The following is a 23971-nucleotide window of genomic DNA, read 5'->3' as shown; positions in this document are numbered from 1 at the left end:
TACGTACGTACTTGTACAATGACCGAGACAAAGTTACATAACCAAAGATTTCTCCCACTGTCAAAGGTAAGTTGGTTGCATACGCTGTCCAGAGCACAATGTAATGTGGTAGGGCCCAGGGGCAGCATGTTGCATACATAATGAACACACGGACACAAATAGACAGGTGAAATGGGTACGGGCACGTGCGCTCGCCTCCTTTTTATTACCAGGGTCACATGTCCAGTGACGTCTGTGCTGGATGTGTGTGGGGTGAGTGTAAGCCAGCCCTCCGGGAATGGTTGGTGCTGGCAACAAGTACAACAGTAATCATTGGATCAGACACAGAGATTCAATCATAAAGAGTCAATGATTTGTGCTGCACTAAGGTAGGGGCACCAGATGTGAAATTATACACAAAATATTGTATCATAAAGGGTCCATGAGTTGTGCTGCACTGAGATAGGGGCATGTCACACGGCCACTAATAGGGAGGGTCGGGGTGGAGACAGTAATGACTCTTCGTTTCCACCCTGACCACAGGATGCTGATGATTCCGTTATCGGGGACTGGAGCTTTAAGGAGGAGGTAACAGCGGGGCCGACGTCAGCAGACACGGACCAATCAGACACTCTGCTTGATTGTAAAGCCCATCAGGAAGAGGACTGCGGCGCGAAAGCCAGCGGATGAGTCGAAGGAGAAGAGCGAGAGAAAGTGGATCAGCGGAGCAGCGGTATCGAAGAGTGGAGAGCGAGGCGAGTCGGAAGGGCGGAGGACGTGGAAGAGTGGAGAGCGAGGCGAGTCGGAAGGGCGGAGGACGTGGAAGAGTGGAGAGCGAGGCAAGTTGGAACAGCGGAGGGCGTGGAAGAGTGGAGAGCGAGGAGCGGCGACGAGGCGGGGACATCCGAAAGACGGAGAGCGCAGGACGCAGTCCGGACTGTGGAACGGCGAATCGGAGGGAGAAGTGGAGAGCCAGGAGGCCAACGACATCACGAGTCGCCCCGCCACGTTCCCGGAGGAGCGTGGCTGGGAAAGGTACGGGACCAAGTCCTGGGGCTTACCTTTTCACGGGGAGGGACTCGCTAGTGGGAGGCGGGGAGAGCACGGGGCTGTGAGTGTCTAGGACTCGAAGAAGCTCTGTAGTTGTTTTTGTCTTCTTCCCTCACACTCGTCTACGAGTATTCTTATTAATTTCTCTTAAGGAATATTACGGTGACGGCCCCCGGTGTTCCCACACTCCCCTAGCCCTTTATCCCCTTTGAACCACGCCCCTCATCTCACACGTGTATATTTTGTGTCTTGTTCCCTCCTTAAACAACCCCGGAGAGCCGTGGAGTGCAAGTCCGAAGAGTGAAAGACAGACCGTGGAGAGGAGGGAAAGACACCAAAAGCCAGATCGTGGATTGTTGCTCACAAGTGTGATTCGAACTGGAATAAAAATAACTCACCCAATCCCGATACTCGAGTGTAGTGGCTCATTCTCCAGGGGTGGGCAGGACACCTCCGACAGGGCATTAGAAGCATTCAGCATGTGCGCAGCCAGCGATGATACGTGGTCCGGGTGGGCCACACTGGTAGCAATGTCTCTTGCCTACTGGACTGCGTCATCTGCAATTGTGACTCGATGTGAATTGTGAGCCCTGCAGTCCGCAATGTAGATGGAAGGCGGTAGTCAGCACAGACATCGAGGAATGATTTTGTCACTTCATCTTGACAAAATCCGAGGACATAGAGTATAATTCTATCTGCACTTAATAAATCATGTCTCAATGTAAATTGTGAGCTCTGCTGACCGCAGTGTAGGTAACAAAAGATGAAATATGTATGGAATACATTGTCGAAATGTGTAGGTTTCGGGGACGTTATAGTTAGTTGCCTACTGGACTGTGAAATGAATGAATCAAGACTGAATTCGAACTGTGAGCTCTGTTGGCCGCAGTGTAGACTGCCATTCAGTGTTCCTTTGGACGTGCAAGAAGAATTTGGTCATTGAATTAAAGCTATAATTGATATAAAAAAGTTCTTGAAGTAAGGATACTAAAAGGATATTGTGTAGGTTTCAGGGACGTTGTAGTTAGTTGCATACTGGACTCTGTAATTAATGAATCAAGACTCAATTTTAATTGTGAGCCGTGCTGACTGCAGTGTAGGCCAGAGGTAGCGGTCAGCAGGGGCCCACAGCCACGTGGCGTTGAGTTGAGCGCACAGTTAGTGGCATCAGAGGCATTCAACGTGTGCGGAGCCTGCGATGATGCGTGGTCCGGGCGAGCCGCACTGGTAGCAATGTCTTTTGTCTAATGAATTCTGCCTCAGTAAGGCCACGTGGTGGTGACTTGTGGTGCACTGAGTTAGTGGCACCTGAAGCACTCAGCGTGTGCACACCCTGCAATGATGCATGGTCCGGGCGGGCTGCACTGGTAGCAGTGTCTTGTGTCTAATGATTTCTGCCTTAATAAGGCCACGTGGCGTTGACTTGTGGTGCACTGAGTTAGTGGTACCTCTGGTGCTCAACGTGTAAGCAATGTGCGATGATGCGTGGTCCGTACGGGCCACACTGGGAGCAATGTGTCTTGCCTACTGGACTGCGTCATCTGCAATCGCGACTCCATCTGAATTGTGAGCCCTGCTGTCCGCAGTGTAGATCGAAGGCAGTAGTGTGTACAGACATAACTCTGTGGTGCTGTGCCTAGGGGTGGGCGGAATTTGCGTAATCGCGTTACGCAAATCTCCGCGAAACGGTAAAAAATCTCCGCGAACACGCAGAAATTCCGCGAACATGCGGAATTGCTTGTTCGCGATACTTTTTTCCTGTTCGCGATCGCTGTTTGCGTGCTCGGGGTGAAATATCTCGCGAACATGCATATTGAGAACGCGAACAACCAAACAATTTCGCGAAGTCGCGGAACGTAGATTTTTAGGCAATTTCGCGTTCTCCGCGGAACGCGAAATTACCCAAATTCCGCAAATTCCGCGAACGGAACGGAATTTGCCGCCCAGGCCTAGCTGTGCCGCTGTCTTCTCAAGGGGCCTGTGTCGAAGAGGCCCGTGGTCATGGCGGCAGCTACGTGGCAGGGTGAAGGCCACCGCTCTGGCAGATGCGTTGGCCTTCACACAAGTGAACCACGCCCAGAGCCCCGGCCTATTTATTCACACTTCTATGCTGGAGTGGCGTACGTTGGACCAGCCCACTGCGCTTCCGCTTACAGGGGATGACGACACAGGTGCATGACTGAGATCTTCCCCACTGCCTGAGGTAACATGGTTGCGTCCTCTGTCCACAACACTACAAGCACCAGCAGTATATGTACACATGGAGAGGTTTGTGCTCTGCATAGTGAGGCCTGTCCAGCACATCACCGCTACACTTGGTATTGTGTGCATTATTATTGGTGGGTGACTTGCGTCCTTCACACATGTTTGGTTGCCACATCTCGCAATATTCAGCTATTGTGTGGCTGAGGGGCCATGCCGTTTTTGGAAGGTTCGCTGTCCTGTTGTGCGCTGCCTCAGTGTTAGTAGGGAGGGTCCGGGGGGAAGGTCCTGAGGGTGGTGGCAGTGGGTTTTGTGGCCTTCTTGGGTGTGGGAGGTGCATGATCAGTAGCTCTAAGACATGAGTTGGTCTTCAGATGTGATTCTGGGCTGGGCTCCCTTTCACACTGTCAGTAGTCATCCTACATTACACCAGTAAAAGGCAAATGTTACATTCCTACTGCTAACGCAGCTTATCGCCTATTTTATTATTATTATTAGCGTTAGTTGTTGCTCTCATTTGTGGCAATTTTCTCCAGGTTGAGAATGGAATGCTAATTTAAAATCACTGAAAAAAACATAGGTTTAATGAACATTATAATTAGAAATTGGCCTTTAAAAAACCTTTGAAATTCACTAAAAAAAATATAGGTTTCAGGGACGTTCTAGTTACAAATTGTCATTTTAAAAACCTTCGAAATTCACAGAAAAAACCATAGGTTTCAGGGACGTTATAGTTACAAATTAGCTTTTAAAAATCATTTGAAATTCACTGAAAAAAACCATAGGTTTCAGGGACGTTATAGGTAGTTGCACATTTCACTCTTACAAAACCATAGAAATTCGGCCGTTCTAGTTAGTTGAGCTACCTATAACTCACGCCCCCGCAATGCACTGCTGATGACGTCACATATTACATCATTCATTACATGGTCAGTGACATCACTGATGACGTCTCAAATGACATCACTGATGACATCAATCACGTGAAAATCTGATGCACCTCCTCATACCTTAATAAAACCTTTGATACATCCACTCTAAAATACAGACTACCATTTTTGAAACAATAGAGACACCAATACCAGTTACTACGTACGCACGCACTGATTCCTAGGTCCACACACACATCCACTCTTTCACCCATACAGTCACTCATACATGCAGTGACTCATCTATACAACACTATTATAGGCACTCATACACCTATACAAACACTCACACACCGCCTCTCATCCAGAGTTACTAACACATCTAGTCAGTCATGCAAAGAATCAATCACACTTCTATTTACTCAGCTATACAATTATACACACACAACCTCACTTATTCATAGTAATACTAACATATACTTACTCTCTTATATAATCACTGATATAAGTACACACTCATCCATACAGCACTCTCACAATCACTGACTCTCACGTATAGTCATTTATATACTCCAACTCTCTCATGCACTGCGTTTTACATATGTAGTTATTTGGACATGTAGCACTGAGATATCCATTCACTCACCAACACACCCATACACACACTTACCCACCCATACAGCTGTTTACACATGCAGTCTTGAACCCATACACCCAGTGAATAAAGAACTCACACATTTATGCCAAAAGTCACACACCTCCCACCCACCCACACACACACACACTCAGGCACCCATACAAATACTCAGGCAACCAATCAATCATGTAGCTACTCATAAACCAATGCAGTAGCTTACACAGCAATAGACAGACTGATACAGACATTCACACAGTTTAGTCACTAACCCATGAATTCAGTAAGACACATTTAATGACTCACTTATACAGTCAGTCACGCACCTACTAAATCCTCCATCCACACACTTATATACCCACACATTCTTCAATATACCTTGGCCAATATATTTATAAAACATATTTAAACGTTACAGAAACACACAGTCACTGTTTGCTGTGATCAGTCATGTCATCAGCGATGTCATGTGAGATGTCATCAGTGATGTCACTGACCATGTCATGAATGATGTAATATATGACGTGCTCAGCAGTGCATTGTGGGGGCATGAGTTATAGTTAGCTCAACTAACTATAACGGCCGAATTTCTATGGTTTTGTACGAGTGAAATGTGCAACTAACTATAACATCCCTGAAATCTATGGTTTTTTCAGTGAATATAGATATATGTAGCCCAGGTGTGTCCCTTGACTTGAATGAGACTTTTCCTGTAACCTGAAGGGATGCACTAAAATATTTCCTTATTAGTTTGACCATGGACTACTGTCCCTGTCATGGGTTTAACATGTAGAGTGGAGGTGGCAACATGTCATGTTTGTGAATTCATAGTAGTGACCAGAACTTTTTATCTTTATCACTATTGTAGAGGTCTGCTGGTCCACTCCTGTAACATTTCGCTTCTATGCGCTAACCCAGATCCTAGTGCTATCCAGAGTGTATGTAAACATGTGTGTATGCAGCCTGTGTGGTATATGTATGTGTGTAAAAGTGAGTCTGAGTAATGGAGTCATGCAGGTCCACTTTGGGAGCACCTGGCATGGTCCTGTGCATAAGATGGAGATGATGCTCTTTTCCCAGACAGTTGAAGTGTATTGCCAACACTCCTGAATCTGGGAAGCGGTGAACCCTGACAGTGATGTGGGGTAAGAGGAGAAAGGGCTTCCTTAGATTCTCGATTATGTCCTTTTGCAGGGAGAGGCTGGTGATTAGTGTTCCTGTAGCACAAGCACTTGTGATATGGTGGAGGTGAAGAGTGGGCTGCAGTCTCTGTTGTTCAGCGTGAGAGTATCCTTTAAGTGAGGCCAGCCTTTTGTCTATTTATGGATCACTGTTCATAGTGCCTGTTGATAGCTGGTTGCAGAAAGCTCACACCTCGTTGGCCCTCTGTTGTGGGTACTCCAGGCTGGATACTCTGCAAGTGCGAAGAATCGTCCTACTCAAAGGCTGGGTATGGAGTACAGTCTACAGAGGACAGGAGAAAAGAGAACTGACCCAAACTGGTTCTGAAAGTGAACACAGAGTCATTTGTTAGTACCAGCACATGACATAAACGTAGCTAAATTAATATATACTCAAAAATGATAGTTGAGTTATTAGAAGAACACAGCGCTTAGGAAAAACATAACGTGCACCGTTTCCCACAGAAGTTCATCAGAGATAGTTTTTATACATGAGAGGTGTTCCTGGTGAAAAAGGTTTGGTTTTCATTGGTGACATCACTGCTATTTCTGTCGAGAACACAACTAGTTAGCACTATGCTACCTACCAGAGCAGTGTTTCACACATTAAAGGGTCGGTTCCCAGTGAGCCAATGGACGGCTGCCCTCTTGTGAGGGCAGAGTCGATGAACTATGATGAACAAAGTAATGTTTAAAATGCAGATTTTGAGGTTGTGGAAAATGGGGCCATGTTAGTGACATAGTTGAGAAACCCTGATGTAGGGGATGAAAGTGAAGAAAGCACAGGGTGCTAAGCAGGTAACCTTACCTGCTCCAAAACTAAATATTAGTCTGTGAGCATTGTCTATGAATACTCATATGACTGCATCTTTGAAGGCTGTCCTATAATGTGCATGCATATGTAAATAATGAGTGGTGCATTGTGGGTAGGGCAAGTGAGGTAGAAGGGCACATTTTGGAGGAAAGGTTCAGTGATAAATGCTAGGGACAGATGGAGAAGCAGCAGAGATTGCAGGAGCCTGATCAGCTTTGAAAAGCATTCAGACTTCTCAGCAGGTTCCCTTCATCAAAACCTCAATTAAAGCTGGTGGGCCTGGAGCACCGGGGTTAAGTTCATTCATTTTTATAGTGTCTCGGACTGCGAGGGCCATCAAGTGCAAATGAGGCTCTACGGTAGACAACGGGAATTGCCGCAGTGCTATCACTCATGAAAGAGAAAGTTCACTCTCTTACTTTGAGATAAAATGTAGCGAAGCAGAAAGGTAGGTAGCCCTTACTGCTTAGACAGAGAGATGTGGGGCAGCAGCCAGAGACGCTGACTCTGCAGCGCGGGGCTCTTGGTTCCAGCGCAGACGGCGGCTCAACTCAGCATCATGTGACTCTGGGAAATAGCTCACTTAATCTCCCCGATGGCCCCCCAGCGCCAGGATACCCCCAGGGGTGATAGGTTCGTGCTTTACAAATTTGGAATTTACTGCCCCCGGACACAACTTCTAGCCCTTCTACCCTGGACCAAGAACCATAAGGATAAGGTAGCGGGTTTAGGTGTAGCGTATTAATCATATATAACCGCTAGACAACACAGAAGAGGGGCCGCTCAGGAATAACACCAGGGAATATTTTTCTGCATTGAACAGCTTCCAAACACAATTAGCAAGTGAATTTAAACAAAAAAGGAACAAGATGTTAACAATAGCTGGAGGTCTGTGTATGGGTTGTAATAGGTTGGTCCTAAGTGTTTGTGGGACCTGAGTGCAAAACTTGTTGCGAGGTCCCATGGGACTAGATTTCCAGTTCTGCCAGGTGCCATGATTACTTGATTCTAAGTATTAAAAAACATGTTCTCCATTGAAAGAGAAAACATGTCTGCTCTGGCATCTGGAGCCATCTAGTGGTATGACCATGTAAGCTGCCCCATTATTAACAAAGGTTTGCTTTAAAAGTCCTTAAAAACAAACATGAAAAGTGCATAATTTTGATCATAATACCCCCTCCTTGTGACCATGGATGTAAATGTTGAAACACCGTCCTCATGATAAAATAAATAACCTGCAGCATGCCATCAGTGTGCCACAATGCAACTCTAGACTGAAACACACTACTCAAGCCACAACTTTTGTTAAGTCATAAAATATTGCTAATTTTCCTTGTTAGCGCTGCATTACCACTAGGATGGCGGGTCAACGCCACTCTGGCCATGTTACTATTTTTCATGGCTTGGCAGTTTGGGCTGGACTGTTCCCATGAGGCACAGGGTCAAGACTGATTTGCATAAAGCTGGGTCTGAATTGGGGTGGCAAAGTGAGCTAAAGAATGATGATGGATTCCACCCAGATCTGTGACTGGGGGTGAGTGTCTGAAAAGTTTCAGCACTCCGTCCATCATCTCCTTGTGTTTGCTTTGTTCGCCCTAAGTTGGCAGGGTATGCCCAGACGTGGGCCCCTTGCTCACTTTGCCACTGGATTTAAGCTAGCCTGGCTAATGAAGGGTGTTACCCAGAAACCAGTCCCAGGATGCTTGTTTCCGGTCCAGTTAAGACCTGGCTTGGCAGTACAGGCTGGACTGTTCCCATGAGGCACAGGGTCAAGGCTGATTTTCATATAGATGCTCTGAACTGGGGTGGCGGAGTGAGCTAAAGAATGATGATGGATTCAAACCAGATCTGTGACTGGGGGTGAGTGTCTGAAACGGTTTGGCGCTCCGTCCTTCATCTTCTTGTGTTTGCACTATTTTTCAAATATCTGTACCTACCCTTCCCAGATATGTACATGCAAGGATACACTGGCTTTCCTTAGAAATCTACCTGGTGCATCAGTAGGGGCTTACATGTGCATCTAAGGTAATGCCTGCACAGCTGATGTATTTGCAGAGAAAGAAAAGGGGCAGGTGTCACCCTGTGCTGACAGTCGGTTGCCAAGTTGCTCCATGTTAGTAGAACTCCATGCTATCAGTCGGGGATTATCTTTCATAGGACACTGTTGTTTATGCGCATCAGTCCTCCTATTGGGTCAACTGTGGCTAGCTGAGACAACAAGGGGTAGGATGTACAGCTTTGTCCAAAGAACTGGACCAGAAAATGGCGCCCTATTGGCACAGAACAACTGGGCACTGTGACCTCAGGAGCGATAACTGACCTAAAAAAACACAGTCGAGAAGCCGAATCCCAAAACAAAACTTTCCATAAAATAAAACGCAAGAATTATTGAAACACAGTAGGAATCTTCAGTAAGAAACGAACATTTAAGTCAATAGCAGTTTTATTTGTAAAGGACCTTGACTGCTCTTTATAAAGATGTGTCTTCAGATTTTTTCGGAATTGCAGGAGAGATGGGGAAAGTGTGATGAAACTTGTGTTCAAGTTTGTTCTCTTTTTCAACTTCTCATCTTCAGTCTGGTGCTGGCCTGCCTTCCTGTAATGTTTTGAGCCCTTTGATGTTCAGTCTTTCCCATTTTAAGATACAGTAGAGCATCCGTAGCATAATGTTGAATTTATAGGCCATAATTGGCGAGGACGACTCTGGGGTACATCATGTGCTGGATGAAGTTGACGGGAACCAGGGTGGGTCTTCTATAAACCAGTGGCTGCTCCTCAGCTAAGGCGGAGGAGCGTCGCCCCACTGCTTTGCAGCAGGGAAATAAAAGGCAACACAAAATTATAATAGCTCGAGGTTATTATCAGTTTGTTTTCCTACTTGTGCAGGTTTGCGGGCGGGGCTGCTACGATGACAGAGTAGCAGGGGGAGGAGTGGTTTGCCCACTCCAAGTGCGCATGAATGTTTGACCGGCCCTCTCGGTCCGACTGAACAGTCATGGGCACTTTGCATGTTCTCCATGCAGCCTGCTAGGAGAACATGCCAGGTTCCCATTCCCTGGCTGAGCACTCAACCATGGCGCTCAGACCAATCACAGTGCTGCATTGTGATTGGCTCTGGGGAGCCTGGGTTCTTCCTGTTCCTGTCTCTGGGGAGAGACTCTGACAGAGAGATGGAGGAGAGCCGCGGCGATAAAGACGTTTTTTCCCCTTTTTAAAACCCTCTAACCCCCCGCCACCGCCCGATCCGTGCCGGCCGGCACTGGTATAAGTGCTGATCATGAACAACCAATCCAGGAGTGAATCTGTGAATGTGTTTCTCTGGATGCACCGCGGTCCATCAGATAGGTACTGGGACAACCACTGCAGCAATGTTTCTGTGAATCCTGTGTGTACAAAAGGAATTTTGATGAGGGTTGGTGGTCGAGAGCGTTAAAGGCTTTTGGGAGGTTAGCAGGATCAGAAGGCAGGGATCACCTGCATCTGTGATGAGGAGGACATTGGCTGCAGCAAAACTCCGCTCTGATAGTAACACAGCTTGCAGCATTCTTGAGGGCCGTTACCCCGACTTTGTCTTAGACGCAGACCTTTGTAGCATCATATATCAATATCTGGACATCAGATTAAGTAAAAGCCCCTCTTTGGGGCAATTTACTTGATCCAAGATCACCCTCTGACTAATCCTAAAAGGTGCTCTAGGATCCAAGAGCCTCCTCACAGAAAATATGAACTCAACATTTATGTGTTAGAATAGTACTGACAAAATTATACTTTTTGTTTAGGTCTCAAGCTTTACAAACTGTATTCCTCTCTTGAAAGTCTGAGTAGCTCAGGAGGCTCTCAGTAACAGCACCAGCCTATAAAATGGTGCCACACTAAGGGCATCCCCGTACCACCAAGAGCCGCTCCTGCCTGCCGGATTACAAGTCATTTTGTGGTATGGCGGGCGGGTGGCATGGTGGTTCCCGTGGCGGTATCCTATTTCAAAGATGGCAGTGCCTTTGAAAATGGCACTGCAATGGGAACAGCAAACTGCTGGTGAACAGACACCAGTATACTGAGTGCACTGCTATTATGAGCAACAATTAAAATGTTTTTTCCATTTGGAGAAAATCAACATGAGTTTGAACTCTTTGAAACAGCAATCTAATAGTCAATAAACACAAGCTTGTGGCAGAATGACTGTATTTGTAAGTCAAACACACAACAACAATTCAATTAGACATAGCATCAATATGCGAATTGCAAAGGAAAAGAACCATATTGATACAATCAGTGACAGACTGCACAAAGGCAGTGAACTTAATCATCAGTTCTTAAAGCAAACAAGCCCTCTTTGGGGCAATTTACTTGATCCAAGATCACCCTCTGACTAATCCTAAAAGGTGCTCTAGGATCCAAGAGCCTCCTCACAGAAAATATGAACTCAACATTTATGTGTTAGAATAGTACTGACAAAATTATACTTTTTGTTTAGGTCTCAAGCTTTACAAACTGTATTCCTCTCTTGAAAGTCTGAGTAGCTCAGGAGGCTCTCAGTAACAGCACCAGCCTATAAAATGGTGCCACACTAAGGGCATCCCCGTACCACCAAGAGCCGCTCCTGCCTGCCGGATTACAAGTCATTTTGTGGTATGGCGGGCGGGTGGCATGGCGGTTCCCGTGGCGTTTCCTATTTCAAAGATGGCAGTGCCTTTGAAAATGGCACTGCAATGGGAACGCCACACAGCATCGCTTGGCATTCATCACTCATCCTCTGCCAGGAGCTGCCACAGGACAGTGCACCACCACCTGAGAAATCACCTGTTCTGCCCGCACTTGTCCTGTACTGTCCCCTTTCCAACAACTTGTACCGAGACTACCAAGCAATGCCCTGTGCCCCCCATCCTGCAGTGCCCTCATGATTATCTTCAATTATTAAATTAGATTTTATTAAAATTTTAGCAAATCTTAATAAAAAATAAATTAATTTAAAAAACAGTAATAATAATTAGTTAACAATGTATCTAGGACAGTTCACATTTAAACAAAACGAAAAATGTATTAACATCTCACTGTATAGATGTATTTTTCATAATTCCACATGTGTAAGTCCTGGCCTGTTCAAGTTTCATTTTCGTTTTGCTTCTACCCACCAGACCATGCAGGTTTGTGGCAATTGGCCAGCTCCCTTCAACCATTGGCTCTCTTCACTTTGAGTGAAATTTTGCTTGTGCACGCATCCATTTCCACCTCCAAAGAGGTCCATAGAAGTACAAAGCCTGGTTCCCCAATCTCTTCTTTCATTTCATGTCGTTTTAAAAATATTTTGCAATGAATCATTTCATATTTTTTGCAGGCATGTGAACACCATTTATAGATGGCCGCATTTTTATTTTCTAATATTTTTAAACTTTTCATAGGTTTGCAAAATGAAATAATAAAAAAAAAATCTGGGGGGCGTGGCTCCCTATTGCCCACAGTGACTATGTGACTTTGTATTAACTGGGCTAGTTTCTCTATACTGGGACTTTTATTTACAGTTGTTGAGGATGCCTGCAGCGGCCGCCATTTTGAATGATGCTTTTTCCTCACAACTCTAATAAGATGCATTTTTTTTCTTTCTTTTTTTTCTCTTCTCTCTTTTGATATTTTAATATACTGGCATTTCATAATCCACTCACATTACGGGTGCGACAGTTGTTTTCCATGTTGAATTTATGGAAGGTCCTTGCAGTTGCTTTAAATGGCAATAAGCTAAGTGAATAAGGTCTTTGGTGACCCCACTGAGATAGCAAATATCAAGTTACCTTTTGAAATCCGAATAAAGTCTATTTGAATTGAAAAAGTACACCTCTTAACTCTTATCAATATTTTTGCCTGTAAACCCTGCTTTTAAACATTACGCACCTCAAGCTGCAGCTTTTTCGTCTCTGTACTTTACTACCAACTTTTTCAATTCATGGGCAGGACAAGAGGTCATCATAGTGCGCTTATACCACAGCGCTCTTTTATTAAAAACTCCACACTCTTTTCACAATTATCTAAATTGGAAGAGTTACAATCACTCGAAGGATAACACGCACTTGACTATGGATCCTGCACCTGCTGTAACCGGCAAATCAAAAGTGAAAAGGTTAAAAAAAGACCCTCCTTCGCCGTGTTCAGATGTCTCCATGGAACTGTTGTTACAGGAGATAAGGGCCCTCAGACCTTTTATGCAGGAGACTAATTCCAAACTGCAAACTCTCTCAGACAATTGGGCGCAACTTGATACAAGACTTACTGCAGTTGAACACAATGTTTCCTCCCTTAACGATACTACCAAGAGTGTTCCTTTTCTGCATTCTCAAATTACAATCCTCCAGAAGCAGGTCGAGGACTTTGAAAATCGTAACGGGAGAAACAATCTACGCATTTTTGGCCTGGGAGAGGGGATCGAAGGTAATGATCCCATTGTATTCTTCAAGTCTTTCCTCCCTAAAATCCTTCGCATGCCAGAAGAAACTACGTTGAATATACAACGAACCCACAGATTAGGGCGAGCCTCTTCTGCTGTTTCATCTTCACAAAGGCCGAGAGGTGTCATTATCTACTTTCTAGAGTACACGGATTTGCTAAAGGTGCTGTCAGCAGCCAAAGCTATTCAACGCGTCACATGGTCAGGTTCCACATTGTTTTTTGCGCAGGACTACTCTAAAGCTACAGCTGAGAGGCGTAAAGCTTTTCTAAATTTACGACCAGATCTACGTTCTATGGGGGCCAGATATGGCCTTTTTCACCCATGTCTCTTCAAAGTCACATACAATAATAGAACTACGACTTACGAAGATCCAGTTTGCCTGCAGAGTTTCATCAACTCCCATAAGATGGATGCCACGACTTCTTCAGGAAGTTCCTCTTCACATATCACTTGAATTATTCACCAACATGTTTTAATTGTTGTTATCCTTTTCTTTGTTGATTTTATTTAGCCAGTTTGAGCAGCTGTCAACAATTTACTCTTTAAAGTATTGTAAGTTATGTGCGCCTTTTACCACCGTACTAATGGCTTCAAATTTATGTTACGTTGTTATTTACTTCTTCTTAGTTCATAATTTCACGGTTTATACTTTCACAGTTCCTTAACAGTACTAAGTCTCATTTTCTGTTCTTGCTTCACAGTTCTGACTTTTTCGTCACAAGGTCTTCCCCGAGCCCTGCTGGGCCCTCCCTGGACGTTTGTCTGCTCCATGTGGCTCCACATACCCTCCCACCCACTCTTCCCTTTTGTAGGTATGTTTTATGTTTTGTCGTGCGTTCTTTATGTTGTATTGTCTCTGGTTCTTCAATTTGTTTCAAATCTTGTGATAAATTGCTTATTTTGTGTCTTTACTACTCTGATTTTTTCTCATCTACCTAACGTTATTTTCTTGGACATTATTGCTTATGTTTCCGTCGTTTTTCCTTCATTTTCTCTCTCCTTTTTTACTATACTTATCTTTCTCTTTACTGATGAATTCCGTTTCCTTCTTATGTTCAGATTTCATTTCTGGCTTCGGTTATTTGTTCTATACATTTTTCTCCGTTATGATACTGACTTACGTATTACTCCTTTTCTCACTCTCTCACTTTTCACAATGCTTCTTCATTATACCAGACTCTTACTTTATATTTTTAGATCATTTTCTTTTTAACAATCTATGTCACTAAAACTGGTCACTTGGAACGTTAGGGGATTACATTCTCCCATCAAAAGGCAAAGAGTCCTATCTCACTTAGCCAAATTGGATGCGGATATCGCATTATTACAAGAGACCCACCTTCCGGAGGTTGAATCGTTAAAATTAAAAAAGGGTTGGATGGGGGAAGTTTTCTTCTCCCCAGGTGATGGCAAGCGTAATGGAGTCATGATACTATGCCGTAAATCCCTCTCGTTCACACTCATTTCTCAGGACTCAGATGATGCCGGCAGATGGTTAAATGTTGAATTATCTTTGAAGGGTGTTCCAGTCTCGCTTCTAAATATCTATGCTCCCACCGGTGGCGATCCCTCTTTTTGGCCCACAATGGCTAAGCAAATTACTCATTGCTTAGGAGATAATTTTATTTTAGCCGGTGATTGCAACCAACCGCTCGACCCATTTATCGATAGAAATTCCAGAGTCTCATTTATTCCTAATGAACACCATAAATCTTTTGTTCATGCTATCACTCAGCATAAGCTTGTTGATGCTTGGCGTCTTTGTAATCCGACTACTAGAGAGTACACATTTTACTCCCCAACTCATCAATCTCAATCAAGAATTGATTATATATTTGTGTACCATGATATTTCGCAAACGCTTGTGAATGCTGAGATTGGTCCCACTTTACTTTCTGATCACGCCCCTGTCTCCATTGACATTGATATTCTACCTAAAGTCACAGGTCCTAGACGATGGCATTTTAATAATGCTTTCCTCTTAGACCCAAAATTTACTACCTCCTTCACTGCCTTTTTTGAAGAATTTTTTTAATTGAATCACACCCTTTCTATGCCCTTCCCCACCATATGGGATGCATTCAAAGCTACAGCAAGAGATTTTATAATCGGTTTTGTTGCGAAGAAACGAAGGCACACTCGTAAAATAACTAAAGATCTCCTTCATGATATTAAGAGACTGGCGCACTCTTTTTATTCCTCTAATTCGAAAGATTGCTTAACAGCCCTCATCAATGCTAAAATGCAATTTAACAAGAAATCCACGGAAGATGCATCCCTATATTTGTTAAAATGTAGTGCAAAATTCTTTGGAGGTAAAAATAAAGCCGGGAAAATGTTAGCCAACTATTTAAAGGTTAGACATGACATGAATTGAAAATTGAAGCTATTTATGATACAAACTCAGACTTACGATTCAAGGATACTGACATTTTAAAGGAATTTTCTCTCTTCTACAAATCGCTATATGCTTCTGAAACACATCCCACTGACCATTCCCTTTTGACTTTTTTCTCCAACATTCAAAGACCTAAACACACTCTCCCAGACTTAACCTCCGTCGAGCTAGATCTTACACAGCAAGAACTCTCAAAAGCTCTTCAATTACTTAAAAAAGACAAGGCCCCAGGACCAGACGGTTTCACTGTTGAATTTTATATTCATTCTTCTAAGCTTGTTTTACCCAAATTATACGCCTTAATAAATTCATTTAACTCCTCGGGTGGTTCTTCTGGTTCCTTCTCAGAAGCACATATTTGCCTCATCCCAAAAGAAGGTAAAGATTCTAAATACTGTAAAAATTATAGGCCTATATCCCTGGTTAACATCGATTTATAAAATATTTTCCAAAGCATTAGCCATAAGATTAGATTCCTACCTTCCAGAATTATTGGGAAAAGAGCAGTCTGGATTCGTCAAAGGCCGATTCATAACAGATAATACAAGACTCTTTTTCAATGTTCTATCCAAGTCTTCCCATTCACAAGATTCTCTGGTAGCGATTGCTCTCGACGCCGAAAAGGCATTTGACAGAGTTGAATGGACTTATTTGTTTTATACTCTTAAGTGGTTCGGTTTCAGTTCCAAATTTACATCTTTAATCTCCCTTCTTTATTCCAGCCCACGTGCTGCCGTATGTGCCAATGGTCTGATCTCCCCATTCTTTGATTTGGGGAGGGGTGTGCGTCAAGGCTGTCCTCTCTCCCCTTTTCTATTTAATTTGGCTTTGGAACCTTTTCTTTCTAAATTACGCCAGAATCCCAATATATATGGTTTTCATGTCTTAAACTCTCATATTAAACTTGCCGCCTATGCTGATGATATCTTGCTTTTCATGTCAAAACCAAACATCTCTATTCCCGCTTTTCTAGCAGAAGTTCAAACATACTCCAATATCTCCGGTTATAAATTGAACAATGATAAATGTGAGATTTTACCCTTGACTAAATACGCTTTTAAAATCTGATTTCAGTTCCTCTAATTTCACATGGAGTCCCAATCATATTAAGTATCTAGGATTACATGTTACCTCTTCCATTTCAGAAACAGTATCATTATGTATGAATAAATGCATACAAAAGATTTCAGACCTAGCTACTAAATGGCATCCCCTTTGTTTATCATGGTGGGGCCGTTTGGACACTATTAAAATGATGTTGTCACCCATAATTATATACACTATTTATAACATACCAGTCCCTATTCCTACTAAGATCAACTCCATCCTTTCTTCCTTTTTATGGAATAAAAAGAAAGCCCGAATGTCTTTACTTAAACTGATTCTCCCTAAAACAGAAGGTGGAGTTAACTTTCCTGATTTCCTGGCGTATCAGAAAGCTTTTCTTCTACGTCAGGCCTCCTTCTGGTTGCATGATCCCTTAGAAGATTGTCCTTTATGGACTACGGTTGAGCGACTCTTTCTTTCCCCCTTTTCTTTTAAGGAATACTTGTCCTTTACACGTAAACCACAGACCTTATCCACTCCCATCATTAAAATGACCTCTAAACTTCTGGTATCCGCGCCCTTTGTTGCTTATGACACTATAAATTCCTTTCTCAATTCAACACTTTGGCATAATAAAAATGTACTCATTCGAAATAAACCATTTTACTGGAAAACTTGGTATCAGAAAGGTTTAATATGGATTCATCAGTTACTCTCGCAGTCGGATTTCATACCTTTTCCCTCACTCAGTCAATCGTTCAATTTACCTGCCTCATGTATTCATAAATACAATTTACTTAAGACGGCTGTGATGGATACTTACACCCAACTATCTACCTTACCTGCTGCTTCCATCGCATCGGATCCTTCCTCACAATTACGCACCTTGCTAAAGAATACACCCAAAGCCTCCATCATATATAGATACTTACATCGCAAAGACATTGTCGGGGAGAAATCCAAAATTGAGGAGGCTTGGGAGCGCGATTTAGGAGTGTCCTTGCCAGTATCTTTATGGAACAGCCTATGGACCAAGATACGCAAATCATCCAGAGCAGCTACTACAACACAAATGCTGTTTTTTGTTTATAATAGATTGCTATTGACACCAAAGGTTTTAAGCAAACAATTCACGACTGTATCCGATGTTTGTTGGACATGTTCCTCCATTCACGCTGACCTACTTCACATGTTATTTTCTTGTCCTATTATACATAACTTCTGGAAACAAGTCTGGTCCCAGGTTAACCTGATTTTTGGCACTAAATTTCCCTTTTCTTTTCTTCATGTTTTCTTAGGTAGTCTCTCACCTTGCTGGGAAAACAGTACGCTGAATGTTAAAATTATTGATCTGCTTCTAGCGGTAGCATTTCAGCAGATCACCGCAAATTGGAAGGACTTTACAAAAATCTCTTTCAAGGCGTGGTGGTACTCTGTTTGCCATAATCATAGGTTAGATACATCCTTTGTTTTTCCCTTGCATTTGGCAACAAAACGCCTGAATCTGTGGTCTCCGGTCACAATGTATCTTGACACAAATGCCAGACGTTCCCTTCAGTTACAGCCATCCCAACCAGAAGTGCTAAAACCTCCTTAAATCCCTTACTGTTCCTATAATTTTTGCTATTCCAATGCTTTCCAGATGTCATTTTATCAGTTTATTCTTTCCGTCTGTATTTTCAAATCTGAGTCATGTACTTTATTGCCGCCTATTCCTTTGTAATGATATGTATTTAATATTATGAATAATGTATTGACACCTTTACTCTTCTTAATAAAAATTCTGAACTTAAATAAAAAAAATTTTTTAAAAAAAAAGCCAAGGCCAGACCTGTCGACTTTGTCAGCGCTTTCCAAGGGTCGCCCTTTTGACTTTGCCATTTTTTGTTCCATTTCGAGTATTGCTTAGAGTGATTTTTTCCCCATAGAGTGATTTTCTATCAGTGTCTTTGTGCAATCCCGTCTTAATGTTGGTGGTCCAGTATACCAGGGCCTGTTTAAAAAGTACTTATTTAAACTTTCACACTTCAACACAACCAGAATGCGGCTGCTAAAGCCTCTACTAAAAATAATATCATATTTCAAATTTGTTGCGCCGGTTCACTAGCTCCCTGTTAGAAAGTGTATTAATTTTAAATCTGCTTATATTTTACTTTTCTGCTTTTACAAATAAAATCCCAGCCTCCCTTGGGATCATTAAGATATGTGAGCAAACAGCAGTTAGAAGCTAGTGGCTGATCAACAAACCTTTTTGGCTGGCGCTATTTTGTGTCCTTGGTGGTAAATGGAGGTAGTGCCTGCTCCGAACATATTTTACCACCATATTATGAAAATAGGATTCTAGAGGTGGTAATCTGCACGTGTTTGTTGTGTGGCATTTGGTTGTGCTAGTGATGCGTTCTGTTATGATTTGTCCTGCATTTTTGTAATGTGATTTTGTTGTGCTGTGCTGCAATGGTTGTGCTGCATTCATGTTTGAGTTTTTTGTTGCCATGTTTTGCTTTCATTGTGTTGTGTTGCTTTGTGTATGCTATTGTGTTATATTCTGTTGTTTACTTTATTAGGGATGAGCACAATTTACGTAATGTGCATTTGCGTAATTATGCAAAATGTTGACAATTATGAAAAATGACTTGGAATTACATAAAATGCAAATCTGTCATTTGGCGCTATATTTCTGCACAAAATTCATCATTGCATCAATTTATGGCGAAAGGACACATTAAACAAAAGGCTTGCGAACAGCAGCCGGTTGCGTTCCTTTTTTCCTGTGTATGTGCTGCACATTTTTCCCAAAAATGGCATGAGATTACATGAAGTGGCATAATGTTGTAATTTTGTGGTTTTCGTAAAACCAACTTAACGTGCAAATAATGCTGGCGTAATGTAATTTTCACTTGGGCCTACTTTAGATATGTCAACAGAGGCTGCTAGAGTTCCAGGCAAAACCAGCACATGCCATTGACGTTTCTGTGACGAGAAGTTATTTACCAATGACAAATGTTGATAAACTAGCACTGCTCAAGTTCTTCAACTATTTAAGACACGTCACACCAAAATTGTGGCAGAGACCAATCTTTAATGTAGCGACTGCATAGCTCACAACATCGGATAAAGCCCCTAAAATTCCGACTCAAAAAGAGGGGCAGGTAGTTCTTATAGATATAAGGTGCTCTGTGGAACTCCGTCCGCCCATCATTTGCTCGAAAGCTGGGCAGTGCTTAATTTGTAAAATAATAAGTGCCAGGGCCTTCGTTAGGAGGACACTACAGCTTGCACCATCAGTTGTCCCTTCCAGCGCTGCCAACACAACTAACCATCACACTCCTACAAATGTGACAATTCAGAGTATTCCAGGCCCCTAAAGCTATAAGAATGGCTTGGGAGGCAGGCATTAGTCATTATACATGTAAATGTAATTAATAAACAGCTGCGGTTGTGCTCATGCCTAAATTAGGCAGACAGTGCCACCATGTGGCAGACTGTCATAAGCGCCGGTGCTGTCAATTAACTGCCGTTCCGAGCACCAGAAGCCACTGGCTCAAATTAAGCACTAAAGCTGGGGCCTCATTGAGAGTGTGCGGGAGTTGAAGCGCCACCGTAAATTGGCAGTGCCCGGGCTCCACCAAACATCGTCATTCTCTTACTCTATTGAGAGTCGGGGCAAGCGAAATCCTTTGACCGACAGCCGGTCTGCTAAAGAGCCGTCAGTCCGTGCATGTCAGAATGTGTGCCCTATTTAGGCCGGCAGTTTCATTGTACATTTGTATTGTGCGCGGCTGCCAGGGAAAGACTGGTAGTCCTGAACAGAAAACTATAGAAATGACTCTCACAGTCTGACAGAAAACACCAAGCACAGTAGGGCTATTGTTTTTTTGTTTTTTCAGTTCATATTGAAAAATAAAGAACTTTTTCTGAAGGGAAGCATTAAACATGGCTTCTGTTTGACATAGAATGAGTGCCTTTAACAGAGCTGCCATGTCAGTGACCCCACCGAAGGTGCAGAGATCCCTGCCTAGACCTCGTCTTCTCTGGCTGTCTGATTCCTTCTGACGGTGTGTTTTGGACACTGAGGCGGTAGCCTCATTACTCCACATTTATTTAGAATGTTTTAGCCGCAGTTTTGATTTTCTTATTGATCTGTGACACTTTGTCACAGGTGATGTTGGTTCACACGCTCAGCGCTGTGCTGGGCTGTGGATAGCGGTCAAACGGGTTTGCAGAAATGTCAGCAAGTTTCTTTTCCTTTTGATCTAATCCTTTGTAGAATTTCTTGTTGAGTTTGCGAAGATGGTCGTCCCAGTGGCATAACATGAGGGGGCACCCCTTCAAAGTACATGGAGGGGCCCCTCTCCAGAGTCAGGCTGTAGCTCTCAGGCCAGGGTACTGTGCTAAGGCGGCCCCCTGAAGCTTCAGTCGCCCCCGCACTGCGGGGGCTGCGGGGGCCTATGCTATGCCACTGGGTCGTCCAACATCTCAACGCCTAGAACTCTGTGGAACTCTGCTGTTCTTATCAAGCAAGGAGCTCCTGCCTGCGCAGCCGGGAACCCGAAACATGGTATCTGGGCTTCGCCGGAAGAGTGGCTACCCAGCTTCAGCTGACGTGGCATGGTGGTGGGTCAGATGCCAAACTCTAGAAGAGGGCCTTGGTCATTATACATTTTACAAAAGCTGAAAACATTTTTCTGTCTGCCCATTGTTCCTTTTTGTCTGTCTTATCTCGTGACCTTGGTGTATGTGCCACAATTTCAATTAATAAAGAAATATTAAATAGCATCGGATCTAACGCCCTCCAGCATGAGATGAAAGTGAACATCATCCTGCGTGTATTGATTTTTCAGTCTGTCACGTGTCATCATTTTATGGTTAATAAAAATATTCCTGGCGACCAAAGACTCTTTTTCCTCTACTCCACTGGAATGTTCCATAAACCCTGGACTTTTCGTTTATAAACTCTGATTCTTTTGTTATGGAAAATAATAAGAACAGCCAAGAAATTATGGAACGCTATGTGCTGGTTTTTTTTATTTCTTTTTTTTTACACACTAAGAAACGTTTTGTTTTGATTGATTCCAATAGTGAGTATTCGATTACCGCCTGACTGCCTTTTGATGCATATATGGTACTGCCCCCGGAAGTGAATGTTTAGTCGCAGTGAGCGAGGAAGTGTGTCCGGAAGTAGAGTCGAACAAAGCAGTGCTTGCTTGTTATGGGGCAGCTCAAATGACTCTCTGTAGGGTGGAAGTTTAAGAGTTACCACCCTGTAGGGGCTAAGACCCCAATAATAAGTCAGCGATGGGTTAAGACTGCTTAAGAGAACAGGGCAGCCGTTACTACAGGCACTAGGACAGGATATTAATAATAAATACATTATATTTCAAATATCTCTGCGCAAGGTGGAGTATATTGGTAAAATCCTTATGCCCATTTTTAATATCATTGTGCGCTGACATAACAGCACGTGCTCCTCCAAGTGATAGAGTAAATTATTAACTATGATGAACTTCTATTTTAACTTCATAGTTACGTGGTTAGATTCTATCTTAAAATACAAACCAATCTACTGTGTTGCGTTATTGTGGTGGGGGGAAGGGGTGTGTGGGCCATATAAAGTCTGTGGGAGTGGGACTGTTAGACAAGCATTGGCATAGCCAATAGGTCTCGCCTTTGGGTCCTTATAAGTGTTTAGCCATGCAACAGTTGCATAACTAAATACTTATAAGGTCCCAAAAGCGAGACCTATTGGCTATGCCAAGCGGCCCTGCGGCCGCAAAAGTGAAAGTAATCGCGGTAAAGCGCGGCGCGCGCGCTCGCACACATGCACTGTAGCTCTAGGCTGGCCTGGTAGCACTTTTTGGAGCCCTCTCAAAATGTCTCGCCCGACCAGCGCATGCGCTGGGTCAGGCGAGACCTAAAAACAAATCAAAAACCACCTTTCTCTCTTTCAACTATTGATCAACATATCACTACAAATCATTAACCAGATAGTTTTTTGGTAGCATCAGGTATATATTTTTACCTTCTAAAAAACATGTCATTATCTTTGTTACATAAATTTGTTGCACTTGTTCATGTCATAAGCAACTCTAGCTTCCAAACATTATTGTAAACACACAGTTCGATAAAGACCAAAAATAGTTTGTGATTCACAAAAGACCCATTTACATCAGGTTCAACAAATATCGCTGGTTCATATAATATTTAGCAGAAATTCTCATTTAGAATGTGTCCATCCTTTGGAGGGTACAGGGAAAAATTCAGTTTTTATAGTTTTATGAAATGTCCAATTTTCATATCCACCCCAAGTTATTGTACCTGTGAGATTTCACTATCTCCATGTTTACAGAAAAAGATCCTCAATCAAAATACGTGGAGGCTTAGCGTTTTGACCTCTCAGGCGGGATGATTACTTTGAGGTCTTCATCAGGGCAGAAGTCCTTATGTGCAAATGTTACTCCGGTTTAAACTGGCATTATTTTTCCTTTGGTTAGCATCACGCGCGGTCTGGTGCTCACCAATGGGACAAGTAGTTGTCCGGCTGTTCGGTCCATGCATTCATATCCCCTATAGTAATTGGTTACTCTTCCAGTGCAATTAACAGGGGAACTTTTCAGAGAACTGGACTCCATACTTAGGGATCTTGTTTGGGGACCTGATAGATGCAGGGCGACCTTTCTCAAGATCCGATTCTCAATGGCTGAGGGCAGCGCAGGGGTACCGGATTATAAGCCATTAGATTTAATACAATGGGAACTTGATAGGATGTCTCAAGCTGGTTTTGGGTCAGGGCCAGGGCAGCTTGAACCACTGCACAAGGGACATTGAACATATTGTAAATTCTGGTTGGGGGAAAGGGCAAATATTCTTCTATCTGGAGCATTTGTGAATGCAACTAAATTTAAACTGGAAGGACCCTAGGAAAAGTGGTTTATGAAGATTGAAAAGGCATTAGGATAAGAATCCTGGTAACTCATATTGAAGTACACCAAAAATGTTTCCAGAAAGGCAAATTTAAGTTGGTTCATTTTACTTTTCTTCATAGAACATGTCTTGTGCTTCAAGTGCAGTGCTCCGGATCTGCACGTGCCCGGTCCTGATACCGGGGAGCTGTCAGTAGGGGACAGATACGGCAGTCCTACCCAGACCAGAAGTATCCCTTCTAGTCTTCTTACCAAGACCTAAGAAGATGTATTGGCCTCCATTGGTCCTACAAAGAGATTGTCATGCCCCGTGATCCGGATCGACAGACGATCCAGTATATAAGGATCCTAGGCGCGTAAGAACGCGCTTAGCGTTCTAGCTTGGAGCTCTGATTTCCGTCTTTGTTCCGTCTGCCTGACTTCCGTTGGGAACTTCCT

The 23971-nt window shown here is 43.3% G+C and overlaps 1 protein-coding gene across 1 annotated transcript in view; it reads left to right on the top strand.

Annotated features, from left to right (window-relative positions):
* The window catches only part of LOC146786163 (uncharacterized), a 656587-nt gene that overhangs the window by 172474 nt on the left and 460142 nt on the right, over window positions 1-23971 (top strand). Inside the window, exon 2 of the mRNA XM_085635693.1 lies at window positions 13870-13980. Coding sequence (XP_085491819.1) covers window positions 13870-13980 — 111 coding nt within the window. The remainder of the gene's footprint in view (window positions 1-13869; window positions 13981-23971) is intronic.

Source organism: Triturus cristatus, chromosome 11 (assembly GCF_964204655.1).
Source record: "Triturus cristatus chromosome 11, aTriCri1.1, whole genome shotgun sequence".
NCBI lineage: Eukaryota > Metazoa > Chordata > Amphibia > Caudata > Salamandridae > Triturus > Triturus cristatus.
This window is presented reverse-complemented; position numbering and strand designations above follow the sequence as displayed.